This window comes from Penicillium bovifimosum, assembly GCF_028826915.1.
Source record: "Penicillium bovifimosum strain IBT 22155 chromosome Unknown utg000005l_segment0_segment0, whole genome shotgun sequence".
Lineage (NCBI taxonomy): Eukaryota > Fungi > Ascomycota > Eurotiomycetes > Eurotiales > Aspergillaceae > Penicillium > Penicillium bovifimosum.
Genome location: NW_026622714.1, coordinates 4,441,061 through 4,457,816, shown reverse-complemented (window position 1 = coordinate 4,457,816; position 16,756 = coordinate 4,441,061). Strand labels below are relative to the sequence as shown.

At 50.1% G+C, this 16,756-nt stretch overlaps 8 protein-coding genes across 8 annotated transcripts; 5 read left to right on the top strand and 3 right to left on the bottom strand.

Moving 5' to 3' along the window:
* Window positions 1–510: 510 nt before the first annotated feature.
* On the top strand, window positions 511–1,684 carry N7515_006901 (fumarylacetoacetate hydrolase family protein; the record flags this gene model as incomplete). The annotated part of the gene is made up of 6 exons (XM_056667645.1): window positions 511–573; window positions 623–701; window positions 751–967; window positions 1,015–1,255; window positions 1,313–1,474; window positions 1,526–1,684. 6 exons carry the CDS (start codon window positions 511–513, stop codon window positions 1,682–1,684), a joined length of 921 nt encoding a protein of 306 aa, XP_056521241.1.
* Window positions 1,685–2,441: 757 nt separating this feature from the next.
* On the bottom strand, window positions 2,442–4,403 carry N7515_006900 (Zn(II)2Cys6 transcription factor; the record flags this gene model as incomplete). The annotated part of the gene is made up of 2 exons (XM_056667644.1): window positions 2,442–4,220; window positions 4,299–4,403. 2 exons carry the CDS (start codon window positions 4,401–4,403, stop codon window positions 2,442–2,444), a joined length of 1,884 nt encoding a protein of 627 aa, XP_056521240.1.
* An 868-nt stretch (window positions 4,404–5,271) lies between these two features.
* N7515_006899 (uncharacterized protein) lies at window positions 5,272–5,970 on the top strand (the record flags this gene model as incomplete). The annotated part of the gene is made up of 1 exon (XM_056667643.1): window positions 5,272–5,970. One exon carries the CDS (start codon window positions 5,272–5,274, stop codon window positions 5,968–5,970), a length of 699 nt encoding a protein of 232 aa, XP_056521239.1.
* Window positions 5,971–6,559: 589 nt separating this feature from the next.
* Window positions 6,560–6,973, bottom strand: N7515_006898 (uncharacterized protein; the record flags this gene model as incomplete). Its single annotated transcript, XM_056667642.1, has 1 exon — window positions 6,560–6,973. One exon carries the CDS (start codon window positions 6,971–6,973, stop codon window positions 6,560–6,562), a length of 414 nt encoding a protein of 137 aa, XP_056521238.1.
* A 1,152-nt stretch (window positions 6,974–8,125) lies between these two features.
* On the top strand, window positions 8,126–8,893 carry N7515_006897 (SGNH/GDSL hydrolase family protein; the record flags this gene model as incomplete). The annotated part of the gene is made up of 1 exon (XM_056667641.1): window positions 8,126–8,893. The coding sequence occupies one exon, from the start codon at window positions 8,126–8,128 to the stop codon at window positions 8,891–8,893; it is 768 nt and encodes a 255-aa protein (XP_056521237.1).
* Window positions 8,894–9,205: 312 nt separating this feature from the next.
* Window positions 9,206–9,808, bottom strand: N7515_006896 (uncharacterized protein; the record flags this gene model as incomplete). Its single annotated transcript, XM_056667640.1, has 1 exon — window positions 9,206–9,808. The coding sequence occupies one exon, from the start codon at window positions 9,806–9,808 to the stop codon at window positions 9,206–9,208; it is 603 nt and encodes a 200-aa protein (XP_056521236.1).
* Window positions 9,809–12,334: 2,526 nt separating this feature from the next.
* On the top strand, window positions 12,335–13,453 carry N7515_006895 (uncharacterized protein; the record flags this gene model as incomplete). Its single annotated transcript, XM_056667639.1, has 1 exon — window positions 12,335–13,453. One exon carries the CDS (start codon window positions 12,335–12,337, stop codon window positions 13,451–13,453), a length of 1,119 nt encoding a protein of 372 aa, XP_056521235.1.
* Window positions 13,454–14,176: 723 nt separating this feature from the next.
* Window positions 14,177–16,599, top strand: N7515_006894 (uncharacterized protein; the record flags this gene model as incomplete). Its single annotated transcript, XM_056667638.1, has 5 exons — window positions 14,177–15,177; window positions 15,230–15,299; window positions 15,355–15,443; window positions 15,504–15,682; window positions 15,737–16,599. Coding segments are annotated over 5 exons (2,202 nt in total), but the record flags the coding sequence as incomplete, so codon positions are not given.
* Window positions 16,600–16,756: the final 157 nt, after the last annotated feature.

Genomic DNA, 16,756 nt, shown 5'->3' with positions numbered 1-16,756 from the left:
CTTGAAGGATTCCGCTGTTATCAGCGATCGGCAAATTCGTCGGTTTATTCTAGCAGTTGGAGGTGGGAATGTGAATTTCCCGAAAGGTTGTTCTAGTGGCGTTTAGGCGTCAGATAAAGCGGATAGTTCCCGAGAATTCTCTTGGATGCATTAAGATGATAGGGATGTGTCCAGTCACCAGTGTAGATTCAAGAGCTTAGATGTTACATAGAACACATACTTGAAACTAACCTTGCCTGAACTGTCTCTTCCTGACTATGTGAGTCTCCTCGAAATCCGAATGCTTTCCCCAAATGAATAGAATCAAGGAACTTGGCGACCCCCACGCGATAAGCTTGTTATTTCCCCGCATTTTATCATCTTGGCATCGGTAAATTCAAACCTTATTTCGCCTATGTCGAAGTGGATTTCCCGATGAATTTCCCGACAGAATTTGAGACATTGATAAGAAGACAGACAGCAACTGGCACTTCCAATCGTTTTCACATCTTTTGTATCGGGGATCACAAAATGGGGATATCGAATGGTCCGACTGAAACAGGGTATAGACATACCCCAGGTGCAAAGTATCCAGTATGTACTTCGCTGAAAGAGTGTGTCGAAGCAATCTAATCACCCATAGGTTTGGAAGCGATGGGTCCGATTCAAGGGCATAGATGGCAACGTATATGGTGGCGAGCCAGTGGATGCCGATATTGATGGTATGATGTAGTCCGATTCAAGGAGTTGAACCAACTGACCAGTTGGCAGTGGGCGAGGCGATAGCCCAGAATGTGGAAGTTGCAGTCAAGATCATGACTAGCACTTCGGCCATGGATTATGATGCTTCATTCACTGGGGAAATCAAAGTCATTGATAAATTGCTATCTCCAGTCTCGCAAGCCGAGGCGGGGACAGTCCGGTGCGTCGGCCTAAACTACAAGGAACACGCCGCCGAGATGAAGTTGACTCTGCCGAATACGCCAACGTTAGTATACCTGCTCTTGCTTTCAACATTTGCTAACGGCTGTGCAGAATCTTTTTGAAGGCTAGCACATGCATTGCGTCTGCATCTGAACCAATCCTACTCCCCTCTAATGTGGACTACGATGAAGCAGATTATGAAGTTGAGTTGGCAATAGTCATTGGCAAACAGTGCAAGAACCTGTCAGTGCCTGAAGCAGCCGATTATGTTCTGGGCTACGCTGTCGCCAATGATGTGACGGCCCGAAAACACCAAGAGAAGACATCCCAATGGTCCTATGCAAAAGGAATGGTATGTCGACACAATTAATATCTGTACCCAATCTTCTCAGGGACTTACCTGTATCAGGATGGATTCTGTCCCCTAGGGCCGTGTATTGTCTCTACTGAGCAAGTGCCTGATGCTTCAGTTTTGAAGTTGAAGACCTCTCTCAATGGGAAGATCATGCAGAACGGGTCCGCCGATGACATGATATTCAGCATTCCAGAGATTGTGTCTTATGTTTCTCAGGTACAAATCCCTGCAGGGTTCCCAAGAACACAAGCTAACTTAACCTATCAGGGTCACACATTGATGCCCGGGACGGTCATTATCACCGGAACTCCTTGTGGTATTGGGGTCTCACAGAGCCCGCCACGGTTCCTCCAGCCGGGGGACCAGCTGAGAATCAGCATCAGTCATGGACTAGGTACTCAAGTATGTCCGATTGCAAGGGATTGAGTCCATAAGAGCTGTACATCGAGGCGTAGGTAACTAAAAGAACGTTGATCGGATCCTACTATGACAGTAAGTGCCTCAGGCACACAACGATTCTCTTCATCGCATACTCAGTTTATCTACGAAAACTAAGTCCCCGTGCCTCTAGCAACTTGTACTTCATCTAGATAGGCCAAGTATAAACTTACCGTCGCCAAAGCGTGTTGTACATAGACCACAAAAAAAAGTGGACCTGGGCGGGCTCGAACCGCCAACCTTCCAGGAAGGTTCATGATAGTCTCCGGGTAAGGATGGCCACATAAGCTGGATGCTCTGAACCAATTGAGCTACAGGTCCATCCGGTGGCAATATTTGCTCTAATTCTTCAACGCGTGGCTTTGCGTGATTTTCCAATCCAGCAAAGAAAATCAAGTGTTCATTTCAGTGCGCAGAGCTGTCTCTGGGCCTGGCCATACTTCGCAATGCATGTCAACCTGGTTGTAAATACGGAGTAGACAAAAATCAGATGGAAATAATACCATATAATACCATAATAATAGATCAAATCGGAGAAGGAAGATTATTTAGGGCAGGAGAAAAATAATGACTCGGGTCTTCGAGTGGATCACGTGTGGGGCTACAGCCCTATTTCCCTATACGGAAGGCCGGGTGTTTTTCAGGTCTCATGCAATATTATGCTACCAACTGGTCACCGGCTTTGATATCCGATCATGTTCAAACCCCTATTCTACCATGCAGAGTCAGAGAAAGACCCTCAAAATCATCCCATCATCGTTTCCAAATTTAAATCCAGCATAACATCCAGCCAGAATTCTTCCATTCCGGAGTCAGCACGTCCCCAAGTTTCGTGTATTATATCTGAAATGCGCTGCATTGGCAGCTTTGGAAGGATCAAAATGAGTTCAGACAACCTCATCTTAACCTTTCGTCTAGCCTGGGCAACCTCAACATCCATTGTGCTAAGGCTGGGGATTGCATTCGAGGTGGCACCCAGCACAGATCCGGACGAAAAGACAAGATCGCTAGATATGCACGCCAAAATAACCGGCTGCATGACCTTTGTTCCAGATGTTGATGGGAGCTGCTCCAGGAGAGATACGACGTGTAATGCCAGAGTACGTCGTGTGTCTTCCACTGAGCGCGACGACCATTCGGTGGCTATCGGGAATAATAGCAAAAAGAGGGGCGGGATAACATCTGCGCTGTCGGAGTTTTGGTTATTGTGTAATCGCTCTTCAAGCATATCCGGAAAGACGTGATAGATTTGCAAAAGTGCCGCACAGCGATATGCTTCAGCCAATGTTAGGAAATGCGATGGAGGTGTGTTTGTATCACCGACGTCGACAGGCCCGCAATAGAACGAGAATCCCGTAAAGAGGATCTTGTGCTCAAGATGCTCGGCCTCCTGTCTAAGACCGAGTTCTTCAGCCATAGAGGTCAGGTCGATCAAGGTTGGATCCATGCTTTCTGGCCTTCGACGATGGGCTGTTTTCGCAGAACGAATCACCCTTGCGGTGCGATAGAAAAGGTTCAACGAATACCTCAGAGACCCCGTCCATGGATGGGGTAGGGCTTGTCCATCCACAAGGTAAACCGAGAGGTCCATGTCGCCATTTCCTGCAGAGCCTTCAACGTCCAATATGGGCGATTCTTCTGCCACAAATGCAGCGACCAGGTTCCACCATAGCAGACACTGTTTGAAGAGTGGATACTGTTTTTCTAAGGAAGAATCTGGGCTTTTGCATTGGCGTTTCTGCCTTAGAAGATGTTCTTGAGCTGCCCGCAAATACGGCAGTCCCAAATCGGAAGGATCATGCCAGCCAGTCGTAGATCCAATCATGAGCAATGCGAAGAAATACTCGTCATCTTTCGCCGGATTTGAGCCGTTATCGTTGAGACATGCAATTGCTTGCTGCTGTGTTTGTATCCCCATGGCCCGCATGGTGGGGAAATCATTGGCCAAGGAGGCGGCTGACATACTCTGAATAGCAAAGTAAATGGCCGCATTGCGACTCCAGAGCTGACTGATGATAACCCGAAATGGATTGAGAGGACAATCAAAAGATGACCACTGGTTACAGACTGTGTGAAAATAGTACTGCACCAATGTTACCGGTAGTTGGATGAGGAAAGAGGGGACAGATGTGCTGGCCAGTCGTTGGCGCAAAATCGAGAGTCCATCTAGTCCACCATCGGGCTTTGTCAGAGCCACATTTCGAGGTCCTGAATTAGTGTAGAGCCAGGCATCTGTTGGCTCATCAAAGTCTGGTAGCTGGTCAAAAATGTTTGGACAAGCTGTATCCCACATATCCTGGGGTTCATTTTCATGGTTGTCGGTCTCATCCTGAGTCGAATGGCTAACCCCAGTGAGCTCGATCCCAGCTCTTTCGGAAGACCGAATCGGTGGTGCTAGCCGGCTCGGCTCTTCGATTTCTTTGAACACATGTCGCCACTGCAAGTTCTGCTTCTGGTAGCCGGGGCATGTGTGACCTCGGTTGGTGCATTGCTGACAACTTGGTTTTGTCTCATCACATTTGCGCTAGACGAGTGTTAGCCTTTGGAGCCAACAGACCCTCCATATGGAAGGAGAAACTGTGCGTATATCACCTCAACTTACTCGTCGCTGCTTGCACCTTTGACAGCCTCCTCTGGATTTTGGTCCGCACCGATTAGGGTTTTGCCTTTTCTTTGGCAAGGCCGGCAGTCTTTCCGAGCTCTCCATTCTACCTAGGAAAGAGATATGGCAGATGCTGTTATATCAAGTGGGAGAAACATCATGGATCTTGGAGTGGCGGGGTATCGGAAGGGAACCCGACGAGCACTTAAGAAGGTCAAAATATCCCATCAAGACCGGCGCATGAACCGAAATCCGATCACCTGCCGATAAACAACGGATCAAGTCTTCCCGATTGGTCGGATATTCAAGGACCATCGGAGGTTCTCGATACTTTCATGATTTCATCGTCCTTCGTATTTCATTGGAGGCGTTTACCCCCGCCGGAAATCCAGCAGACGGGAGGCAACTGTTGCCACTGCAGTTAGGCTGAAGCTGTGAACGAGTTTCACCATTCTAGAAAGAGGGATGTGCATCAAAGTTGATTTGAATATATCTTACAACCTAAAATAGGATGAGGCTGAAGAGGGGGTTGCCCCGGCCAGGAGGTAAGGTCTGATACTAGTCCTAATCGCATCCGCGGACGGAGACGCGAAATATAAAGCTTCTCTCCCATTCCGAGCTGCTTTTCCCATCCCCGTAGTTATGACACGCCAGTTCATACTAGCTGCGATACTGTAGCGCCTGCAGCGTCAAACATAAAGTGAACAGGCCGTTCTCCAAGCTCGAAAAAGCAATTAGTTACGTGCCTTCCTGCGCTTGGCCACACGAAATGCTAGGTACGAGCAAAGTGCTATTCCACAACCCAGTTTGGAATCCCATTGGCATTGTCGGAATCTAGGCCAGAAGAAAACGTATAAATTGCCTGCAAAGACTTTGACTTTCTGGGTTGCAGAGCACACTTCCCATTCCGAGGAACCTCCACTGTGAACTACTTTCTTCAGGTCTTGCTCCTTGTGCAAATTCAAGCAAAATCATGCCTTTCACCCGTACATTGTCAGTCGTCGGATGCCACGCTGAAGGCGAAGTCGGCGATGTGATCATCGGCGGCGTCCTCGATGTCCCAGGCAACACAATGTACGATAAACTAGTTCACTTCCTGAACGAGAAAGACGATATACATCGGCTCTTACTCAACGAACCTCGAGGCCGATCCTCAATGAACACGAACTTGATCCTACCCCCTTGTGATCCACACGCCGACGCCGGGTTCCTGATCATGGAAAGCGAGGAATACGCCCCCATGTCCGGATCCAACACTATCTGCACCACCACAGTGCTATTGGAGACAGGCATGGTTCCTATGAAAGAACCTCTCACTCAATTGAACCTAGACACAGCTGCCGGGCTGGTCACCGTAAGAGCAGAATGCGAAGCGGGGAAATGCAAGCGCGTGGCATTCGACAATGTACCCGCCTTTGTGTTCAGACTCGGCTACCAAGTCCTTGTCCACGGGATTGGCGAGATCTTCGTCGATATTGCCTGGGAGGAATGGTGTACGTGCTTGTGGATGCTGCCTCCGTCGGGCTCGAGATCAAGTCCGAGTATAGCACGCTCCTACACCCCTGTTCATCCGGACAATCCTAGAATCAGAGGAGTCGCTATCCTGGAGTTCACGGGGCCTCTTGTAGAAGAGGGTGGTTGCAAGGCTGCTCTCAACACTGTCGTCGTATGATGTATCACCGGGGCGGTTTGATCGCAGTCCTTGTGGAACTGGTACCTGTGCTCGACTCGCTGTCTTCCACGCAAGGGGACAGTTGGCGGAAGGAGAGATGCTCAAACATCGTAGCATTATTGGGACAGAATTCCAGAGTCATATTCGGGGCACGGGCACTACGCATGTTTGGGGGGGGGGTATCAGGCTGTTCTTCCGACTGTTGCTGGGAGGGCTTGGATAACTAGTTTCAAACATGTTGTCCTTGACTCGAGCGATCCTTTTCCCGAGGGGTCCAGGGTTGGAGATCAGTGGCCAATGAATAATGATGCCTGACTCGGCGCTTCAAAGCGGAACAGCAGCCACGATTTGATGTTTCAATGAATAGACACGGAAGATTGTGAACATTTCGAATTAATATTATAAGGAGTGTGAGGTTTCCAAGATAGATACATGATTCAGACTTTACAATCGCCTGTCCAACTGAATTCAAATAGAGCAAATGCAAACAAAGCTCCAATCAACATCGACTTCTATAAAGGAGAGTGTGGGTAAAAATGCGAGATGAAACAAGCTATAACAATCTTTAACATTGTTTTTTGGTCGCCACTCAAGGAAGAGGAACAGCAGAGTAAGACTGATCAGGCTTGACGACATTTCCGCCCTTGAGCTGCGCGTCGGTGTAGGCGGGCCAGATGATCTTGCGGGCATCGTTGTTAACAACGCTCAAGGTGGTGAAGCCATTGTTCGGGCCGAACTGGCCGCTCCAGCCTGAAGTGACGGTGTAGCTTCCAAAGTTGCTAGGACCTCCGTTCTTTCGAGAGGCGGCGTCGCCCTCCACAACATACTTGGCAGGGGTAACAGTGGCACCGTTGTTGATGCCGAAGGTCCAGGTGCACGAGGTGTCTGCTGCGTTGCAGACACGCTTCATATCTTTGATGGTCCACTGGTCGCTGGCGAGAGGGGCAGCAAAGACAGAGGAGGCAAACAGGCCGGTTGCAAGAAGAAGCTGGGTGAGCTGCATGATTGTAGGTTGGTGAAGGTTGAAGGCAAAGAAGTGTATGGAGTAGGATTTAGGGTTTGGCTGCTAAGCTGTGTTGATGAGAGTTGTTCGGATGATAATAGAAAGCACAGAATCTACGGATGGAACGAAGGTATTTAAGTCTTTTCTGGAGAGCAACTATTGACCTTGGAGCACCTTAGTCTAAGGTCCCTGATGGCTAATCCACCATGATTTCTCGAAATAGCCTTCGAAAGTACTGTGTACTACGAACAGCGGTTAGTTAGTGGATGCAACAGTACACTCACGGAAACACGGACGGGATACCCCACCAGCTGCTCACAGGGCGACACCCATGTCTCACTTTTCTTGATTCGAGAGTAACCACCAAATGTGAGACATGAGACATCGTGGCAACTAAGCTAGATAATAAGCACGGAAGCGTCAATGACTGCATCGTATTGCACCTTTCCAAGGTTGACATGCGAGACACAACGAATCGGGCCCTAGTTATAAGCTCCAGCTTCGGCCCACCGAATCCGCATACTGTGTTCAGTTATTTTTGGGTACATACTCTTCAGGAGGAATGAAACTCTGCACCTAGTCAGGTGCTCTTTGTGCCAGAGACAGTAGAGTGTCCCGCTTCCAGGCAGGCGAATCTTGACCGAGGTGCAAGAATTATGTACACAGTATGCGGGAATCCTCATGAACGACTTTATGACCATGATTTTCTGTAGGAGGCGCAACTCCAACAACTGGTGAACGAATGAGAGCGCACCAATGCTTACGCAGTAAGAAAACAAGACTCTTCTAAATGATACAAAGTTGGAGCCCCCCGAGGGCCGGGAGGACCCTTAGGAACTGGAGTAACACAGACCCTGACCATGGTCCATGGAATAATGAGATCACGGGGGGCGAGGGCATTCGGTTGGGCCCGCTGGGCGGCGGGGGGCCTTGCCCTTGGCGGGTGGTCAGCTGCCAGCTGGCCCCGCGTGGCTTTCGCCTACTCCCTCAGGCATCCAGCCCGCCCTCCAGCCTCATGTAACCCTGAACCGTGTTCCTGCCAAACCTTAAGAGCTACTTTCCACTTCACGCGCCGAGGCCCTGCGAAACAGTCACGAGGAAGGAACTACACAAGTCACTGTTGTCGTCATACATAACATAACATAATCTACTATGGACACACCGAAGAAAAAGCTCATGATCGCGAGTCTGGGCAGCTCCTTTGCCGCCGGCCCTGACATCCCCCCACAAATTGAACCCTTCGCCGCAATGCGATCAGGGCAGAATTATCCCCATCTCCTGGCAAAGCAGTTGAATGCTGATCTCACCGATCTAAGCGTGTCCGGTGCAACCTTGCTCAACATAACAGTCGAACCACAGGCTACCCCCTTCAACAAGATCTTCCCGCCGCAAATCACCGATCTACCCGAAGACGCCGATATTATCACCGTGACAGCCGGAGGAAACGATATAAACTACATTGGCGGCATGATTGCCGATTCTTGCGAAGCTGAGTTACAATCAACGGCACCCTTGTCGCCCGATCAATTGGCCGAGCGGATGGGTGGTGTCCTTGATCAAATACACAGACGGGCACCGAGGGCTCGGGTGTTTCTCGTTGAATACCTTGCTGTACTGGGACCTGGCACACAGGCTGGTCGGGATATTCCTCTGTCTCAAGAGAGACTCGAGCATTACCGCGGGGTGGCATCTATTCTGCAACATGCTTGCTCTGTTGCTGCTGACAGTCGGTCCGATTGGTGCGAGACCGTCCCAATTCACGAACTCAGCCAAGGACATGCGCTTGGTAGTGCGGAACCATGGGTTGGGGGATTCTCCAAAGGACCACTTCTGCATCCGAATTTGGATGGGATGAAGGCGGTAGCGGCGATTGTAGCCGTGAGGGTTCAAAGAAGCTCAATATACAAAGCTTTGCTGTGAATATTTCCATGGGATAAAGGATGACTACAATGGAGACTGTGCTTGCTTGTCGTAGCAGTGATGATATCGACCAGGTTAAAACAGACATGGGGCTATCACCATGAATGATCACCCGGTATATTCAAGTCAACCCCCTATCCATGTTGCTCACAGGATTGCTCGCGATTAGGTAGTTGTTGCGGTCCATTCCCCGCGAGGCAGGGTACATATATCAAGTCAGAGATCCTCCTATAATTCACCCACGATACACTTGGCATCCACACCGGGCCGAGTCTTGGGCTTCGATTGACACTTAAATAATGCTAATGGAACTCACACCCTTATTGGACCTCCTCCATCGAGCTCTGGACGGGCGCCCTCCAGTTCAACGACGGGTTGTCCCTTGCTCGAGGGATCTGACAGCTCACTGGGACCTGCTTGTCGAGAAGCCAGGGCAGTCGTTACAGTCGGGGTCGAAAGCGCGCGCCTCAGCCGGGCGGTTCTTCTGCGCTCTAGGAGTGCCCATACCAAGAAGAGCAGAGCTAGACAGCCGAGCGGGACTCCGACGCCTGCGCCAATGGCAGTCTCATGACAGCTATTGCATTTAGGCTTCTCGGTCACTGTCCCATTCGACGTGCTATTCCCGATAGATGATGATGTATTGGTGAGTGGAGTGAAATTTTCAAGTAGACCTCGCCCGGTGATAACTTTGCCATTTGCGACTTCAAAAGGTTCGCCGCCATTATCGGAGTGGGCTGGACAGCGGAGGCTGGAGCCGAGTGCTACTGGTGTGCCGCAGCAGTAAAGAGCCTTGGAGCCGTTGAAGAACGTATTAGTGATGGAGGCTCCTCCGTCCGGGGTTGACTTCGCTGGAAAGACAATAACGCCATCAGTACATTTTCCTTTCCATGGTATTCGGTTGAGTTGCCTGATCATAGCTTACTGCAATGAGGTGTGCATCCAACCCATCCTTGGCTTGTGCATGACCCCCGGGATAGAATATATGGTTGGTGTCCTGCGTTTAGACAGAGGCCGTTGTCCAAGCAAAGATCAGTGTCACCACAGCACCAGGTGTTCGTATCGGATGTGCATGGCACATTGTTTCTTGCCTCTCCCCCATTGGGGAAATAGCAGACTCGCTTATCTTTTACCATGATGGCTGGAAGTTATATGTTGTAGTAAGATAGGTACTGCCTAAGTTTATGGCTATGTAAGAGGGGGCAAACGCGGCTGATTTGGAAGGTCCAGCTCATAGCCGAAAATACTTTGATCAGCGCTGCACAGCAACGTGAAAGCACACAAACGATTGCAATCATGACTGGGTTTGGATCTTTTGGGTTAGAACCTGCAGTAGCACCAGCATATTTTTGATTTTCCGTGCCCAGCCTCGCGATCGACACCGTCTTTTGCTCCCCTGGCAAATATTCAACAGACACAGCTGGCTGTATCGATTGAACTATTGCCCTGAATGGTCAATCAAGCAGATTGAATCCCATTCCCGAGGAGGGGTCATGCATAACTTGGCGTGTCACATCCAGACTAGTCGAACAGACAAGCTTTGTTTGGGCGACACATCAGATATCTGCTGCAGCATGGCCATGAGATCCTGAATCTCGATCTTGTCCCTCTCCTCGCGAGCTGGGTACTCCTCGACATCAAGAAAATTATCATCGCGAGCTCCGTGGCCGTTTACGGCGTGATCTACGCAGAATTCCCTTCCTTCCCAGTCGAGGAAACCCTCGACGTAAACCCGATGGAGACAAATGCCATCTCAAAAGTATGTGGCAGAGCGTTGCGAGTGGCTTCGCCCGCCGCTACGGAAGTAATACCAATGTGATGCGTATTGGGCGCATATTTGCCCCGGAGTATAAGGAGTCTACAGAGTATGTTTCGCTCATATGCGGAAATGCCCGGGAAATGGGCGCCGCATGGCTGGGCGTACATCGATGCTCGATATCTCGGGCAAATCTGTGATCTTGCGGCCAAGAAGAATAGCCTTGGGTTTCAGATTTCAATGCGGTCAATGACGAAATTACGTATGGGAAGACTGCGGAGTTCCTTGCAAGAGTTTGCCCGGGGTCCCGGTTATGCGGGAAATGGGGGCCAAAGTGGGCTCCCAGCAGTAACCAGAAGACGAAGAAGCTGCTTGGGTTCCGGGAAGAGCATCATGGGACGAAGTATGTTGAATGAAGCAATAGCCAAATCGACCTTGACACTGCCATCGTGAATCATGTGATATTTCATTCATCCGAATTCCATAATGAGGCCTGAGGACATCCATCGACAGCATAAACATGATGAGTAAGCAGCGCCAAAAATTCATAGGTCACGCGCCAAGTCCCCGATGACATCAAAATCACAAACAACTCCACATCCAGTAGGTGATGGCCCGATGGGCTAACCTCCCTAGTCCCGTCCCCAGGACACGCTTCGTTGCTAGTTGTGGAGATTACAGCCGCTTGGCCGAATCAGGGTGTCGATAGTTCATCCGTGTCGCAATGGTGCCCGCCCCTGCAATTTGACCCTACTTTGAGTCGTTCTTTGTCTTGAGTTCAACGGTTCACGCTGTGATATGCCGAACAAAGGAAGCAGGGATGTTTTAATTTGTCGAGTACCAGATGGTCCGTGGGGCAATTCATCCTTGTCGACTGACGCGATGCTGGCAAGCGAGGTCTTTCAAGGAAGAAGGCGGGCTGTGAACCTGGCTGTGAGGCTGGAAAGGTCTTGGCTCAAGAATGGGCTGCAAGGCAAGACGTCCGATGTCCCCTTTTAGCCGCAGGTGCCTTTTTAGCCCCGGAATATATGGGATGTTTTGCCCCTGACCCACCATGTGAACTCCAGCTCCGCGAGACATGCTAAGCTCACAATTACATTGTGGACTATTGAAATATTAATCTCCCTGGAGAGATGGAATGGAGTCACACAAAAAGGGTACTGATGATGGGGTGGGGAGGCAGACAAAAGATCCAATCATGAATCTTTGTGTGGGATGGACTGGGATTGATGTGTTTTGGGGATCTCACCGATCAAACATGGATTTTTGATTTCATGGGTTGGTCGGTGTGTGGGTTTGTTGAGCTTGATAGGCGCATATTTTCGTCTTAGATCCCGTTTATTCTTACTACGACTACGCTACTACTTGACACTGGGATACTACCCTCGATTAATGGTGGTTTGAATAATTTCCAAGGCCATCCACCGAATCTGGGGTTCCCCGATCGGCCCCCGCATGCAAAAATAATACGGGGTTGCGCCCCAGCTTCCTCTTTCAGGGCCTCTTTGTCTTTCTCTTCTTTCTTACCTGTCTTGACCATTCCCACTGTCCTTTCTCTTTGTCTTCGCTTTCTCCGAGTCTCTCCCCCCGGTTTCTACTATATCTCCTGCCTTACCCGCACCCACCAACACTTGTCTACGCCACCCACCGCCATGCCGCTATTCTCTTCCTGATACTGACTCAACGCCATGAGCGATTATACCGCTGCCGGGAATGGCATCAGTGGTGGCTATCAGGGAGACTCCCTGGGCATGCAGATCGCGATTGCGACTCTTGCCGGGGTCACTTGGTACAACGCCTTCGAGCTGATGATCCTCCTCTTCGTCACTTTCGCAGAGTACCGAGGACTCTACTTTTGGAGTTTGTTCATTTCATCCTCAGCTGGCCTGCTGCCATATTCATTGGGGTTTTTGCTCAAATTCTTCAATGTTACTCCACATCAGCCGTGGCTACCCGTCATTTTGCTCACGATTGGATGGTGGTGCATGGTTACTGGTCAATCTGTTGTTCTATACTCGCGCCTACATCTGGTCCTCTCTAACCAGCGGACCCTGCGCCGTGTGTTAGCTATGATCGTCGTTAACGCAATCATCCTCCACTTCCCAACTACAGTTCTCACCTTCGGCACAAACCTGGCCCATGGCCCCTCCTTGGAACCGTATAAGAAAGGCTACAACATAATGGAAAAGATCCAAATGACAGGCTTCTGTATCCAGGAATTCATCATCTCGGGGCTATACATTTGGGAGACAGTGCGCATGTTGCGTTTAGACCCAGACCGCACCAAGCGCAAGATCCAGTACCAACTGCTGATCATCAACTCCATCATCATCATCTTGGATGTGGGCCTGCTTGTTGCTGAATATATGGACTTCTACATCATGGAAACCATGTTGAAAGGCGCAATATATAGCATCAAGTTGAAGCTTGAATTCGCCGTCCTCGGAAAACTCATTCACCTGGTACACAATCATGGCTGGAAACCCGAGTCTTTTTCTGCACCACGCGACCTCCCCGACTTCGTCGACGCAACGCGCGTCACCACCGATATAACCCATGCTCCCCCGAGCATCACCCAACGTCGACCTGCCTGGATGAACTCTGACGACATCTCCATCGCCATGTTTGAGCATTTGCCGCCTGATCACCTACGCAATAATTCCGATGTATCCAACTTCTCCAATTCAATGAGCAGCGAGGGCCGCGTTTATCATGTTGACCACCTCCCCCATGACTTCACCAACCCTTTCAGTCGCTATCCAGGGTACCCGAGTCGCCCTCGGAAAATCCCTGAGAAGCCGGGATGAGAATTGACCTCGTCACACCAATGCCTTCCAGGCTCCTCCTTTTAATGAATCATGGCTTATGAGATATGATCAATGATCTTGCGATATCCCATTCCCTTTCTGTGGACATAACACATCTACCGGTCTGCAACTGGTCTTCTCCCGACAGACTCGAGGAGCTCCAACTCCCCGCAGCTCAAGGTCGGGCGGCGCGCCCGGCTCCCCAACTCCCATTGAGGGTTCACGCAGGATGTTACGCCGCTGAGCTATTTGGCAGTCTCACGACCGATCCGCGGATGTGGAGCCCACCAATGTTCTTTTCACAGAGTGCAATGTAACTGCACCTTTCCTTCATGCCTGTATATAGAACGATTCTCTGTAACCGTCTATCTGACCAGTTGTCACTGAATATTACTCAGTCTCATGAAACGCTTTTCCGCGGATGAAAGTTCTACAGTAATAAGGATCGGCGTCCTCGGATAATTATCGGAACTTTACACATTCCATTCCCCACATCCCCGTGGGGAGAGCTGCCTCTGGCAAGAATAAGTTTCAGGCCTTGCGCTTCAGCAAGGTCGATACCGCGAATTACCTTCGTAGAGAAGGACATCCTCCCTACAAATTGTACTTTCTTAAATTTATATTCAGGCTTGACGACCCCACCATGAGGCTTCCCACAGCTCTCATCACGTCGTGTCTGCTAGCGAGCCTCACGGCCGCCACAACGGGAGGTGATGCGGTCAGTGGCGCACCCCCCATCGACTTCTACATTCTCTCATACTTACCTTCTCGCAGCACCTGCAAGCCGAAAATGCCCCAAAATGTACGAATCGACCTTCCACGCTATCACTGAGCGACGCGCCTTACAATAATTACTTCTACTCCGATTGCAACGTTGCTGCCCAGGCAGTAGTCACAACTCCGCAAGCTGACAGCGACCTTTCGATCATCAGTCCACGACTGATCGTAGCCTGGCCAGCCGGTAATAGTGGCGCGTGTATATTCTTCAAGCCGCAAAATGGCGCAAATGGTACATTGTCTATTGAACTTGTCAATTCAACCATCGGCACCCCTCTAGGACCTGTCTACTCCGCAGGAACAAAGTCGAACAACAACCCTAGCGTTGGAGTACAAGGTGTCATACGCTTCAATGCCTCTGCCGCTCTTGCGGTTCCAATCCTGGGCAGCATTCGTACGATCCGTGATTTCGTTGAGGGACCCAGCATCCTGTATCCGGAGATTCAAGATGCGATCAAGTACAGCTCTGATGGCAATGGGGGTGTCTCATTGCAGCGGCTTTGGCTGGATAATGTCACAACAACTAACATAAGATTTCAACCTTTCCACAATGCATCCTTGGGAAGCAACAACGTGGGTGGCCGAATCGAACTTTCCGATCAAACGGTTTCCTTTGATGCAGGGGAGTATCTCTTCTCGGCAGATATAAACTACCCACAGCTGACAGCTTTGGAACATACATCCGTTTTCAATGAGGCATCGAGGAACCTGACTGTAGAGAGCCCTGGTCAGGCTACTGCTCTGTCATTTTTGTCCTACTCAGAGAAACTTCTTGCTGGCGCATGGAGGTTCCTGACATATTTTGGCAGGGACTCTATGATTTCGGCTTTGTTGTTGGAACCCGTCCTTAGTGACGGCAAGGGTAGTGCAATGGAAGCAGTCATTGGGGCTGTGTTGGAGCGGGTGAACCGGACTGATGGAACTGTCTGCCACGAGGAGACAATCGGGTGAGTGATTCTCTTTCTGTATTCTTGAGTCTACTCTTCCTAAATATTCAAGGGACTATGCGACTTGGTCAAATGCGCAAGAGAATATCACCAGCAACGCCATGGGCTGTGATTACAAGATGGTCTGAGTATCAATGATAGTTGTCGAGCTTGATCCTGGACTAACGATGCCTGCAGATTGATTCCGATTACTTCCTTCCGATCTTGATGGAGCGGTATTTCTTGAGGAATCCGATGGGGCAGAATAGAACCGCATCCTTTTTCAAGTCAGTCTTTCCTTCGGCACACCTTATATGCGAGGTACCAGGCTGATCCAAGCACAACAGCACCTCTGCAGGAACTATCAATGCTGCAAATGCAAACCTTACTTGGGGTAGCCTGGCATTGACCAATGCAGAGAGAATCATGCGACTAGCTCGTCCATTCGCGGAGAAACCAACTACAGAAAACCTCATCCATCTGCGGGAAGGGCAAGTAGTCGGTCAATGGAGAGACAGCACCTACGGTACTTCCCATCACAGCTAGCCCATTTTTCCGGGTCATCACTAACAACTCTCAGGTATCGGCGGCGGTCGCATCCCCTACGACGTCAATACAGCCCTCGTCCCAGCCGCCTTACGCGCAATTGCTGCTCTCGCCCGCTCTGGCATGTATCCTAAGCACCGCCAATGGGCCACGCTAGCCGACCAATACGCCAAAGCATGGGAAGACTCAACGCTCGACCTCTTCTCAGTCAGAATCCCAAAGAGCCAAGCCCAAGACCTTGTCAAGAACTACGCCAATACCTCCTTCCCGGGTCCAGATCAGGCCTCCAGCATCGATAGTGACGTCCACTTCCACGCACTAGCCCTGCAAGGGAATGACAACCTATCCAAGGTCGAAGTAATGAACACAGATGACAGTTTCCGCCACTTTTTGCTCAATACCACACACGACACGCAACTGACTTCGTTCCTGAACCAATCCGCGAACAATATCATGCGCAGATTCCCAGCCGGTCTGATGACAGATGCTGGAATGGTCGTTGCGAATCCCGCGTTCGGGGATGATCCCGTTTATGCGCGGAATTGGACTACGGGCGCTTATCATGGCACTGTTATTTGGTCTTGGCAGCTTGCTATGATGGCCAAGGGGCTGGAGATGCAGTTGGGGAGATGTGAAGTTACTTCGAACTTCTCCGTCTCATCGAAGACGGATAAACCTCTGAGACCTGTGCCATTGCCCGTGCCGGCTTTTTGTACCGAGGATTCGGTCTATGGAAATGTTAAGAAGGCATATAATGCCCTTTGGGATTCTATTGAGGCTAATTCTGATCAACTCTCTGGTGAGGTGTGGTCGTGGGTTTATCGTGGTGGGAAATTTGAGGTCACGCCTTTGGGGGTGTTGCCGGCGCCGCCGGGGATTGGTGGTCAGACTGGTTAGTTATTGCTTTCTTCCTTTTATTCTATGCCGTGGTACTTGCTGACTTTTTTCTTTAGAATCGGATATCAGACAGTTATGGTCCCTGGGCTTTTTGGCTGTGAATAGGAACGAAAACTTCCGGTGAAGAGGCTAGTTTTGGACGTTCTGAGATCCGCTG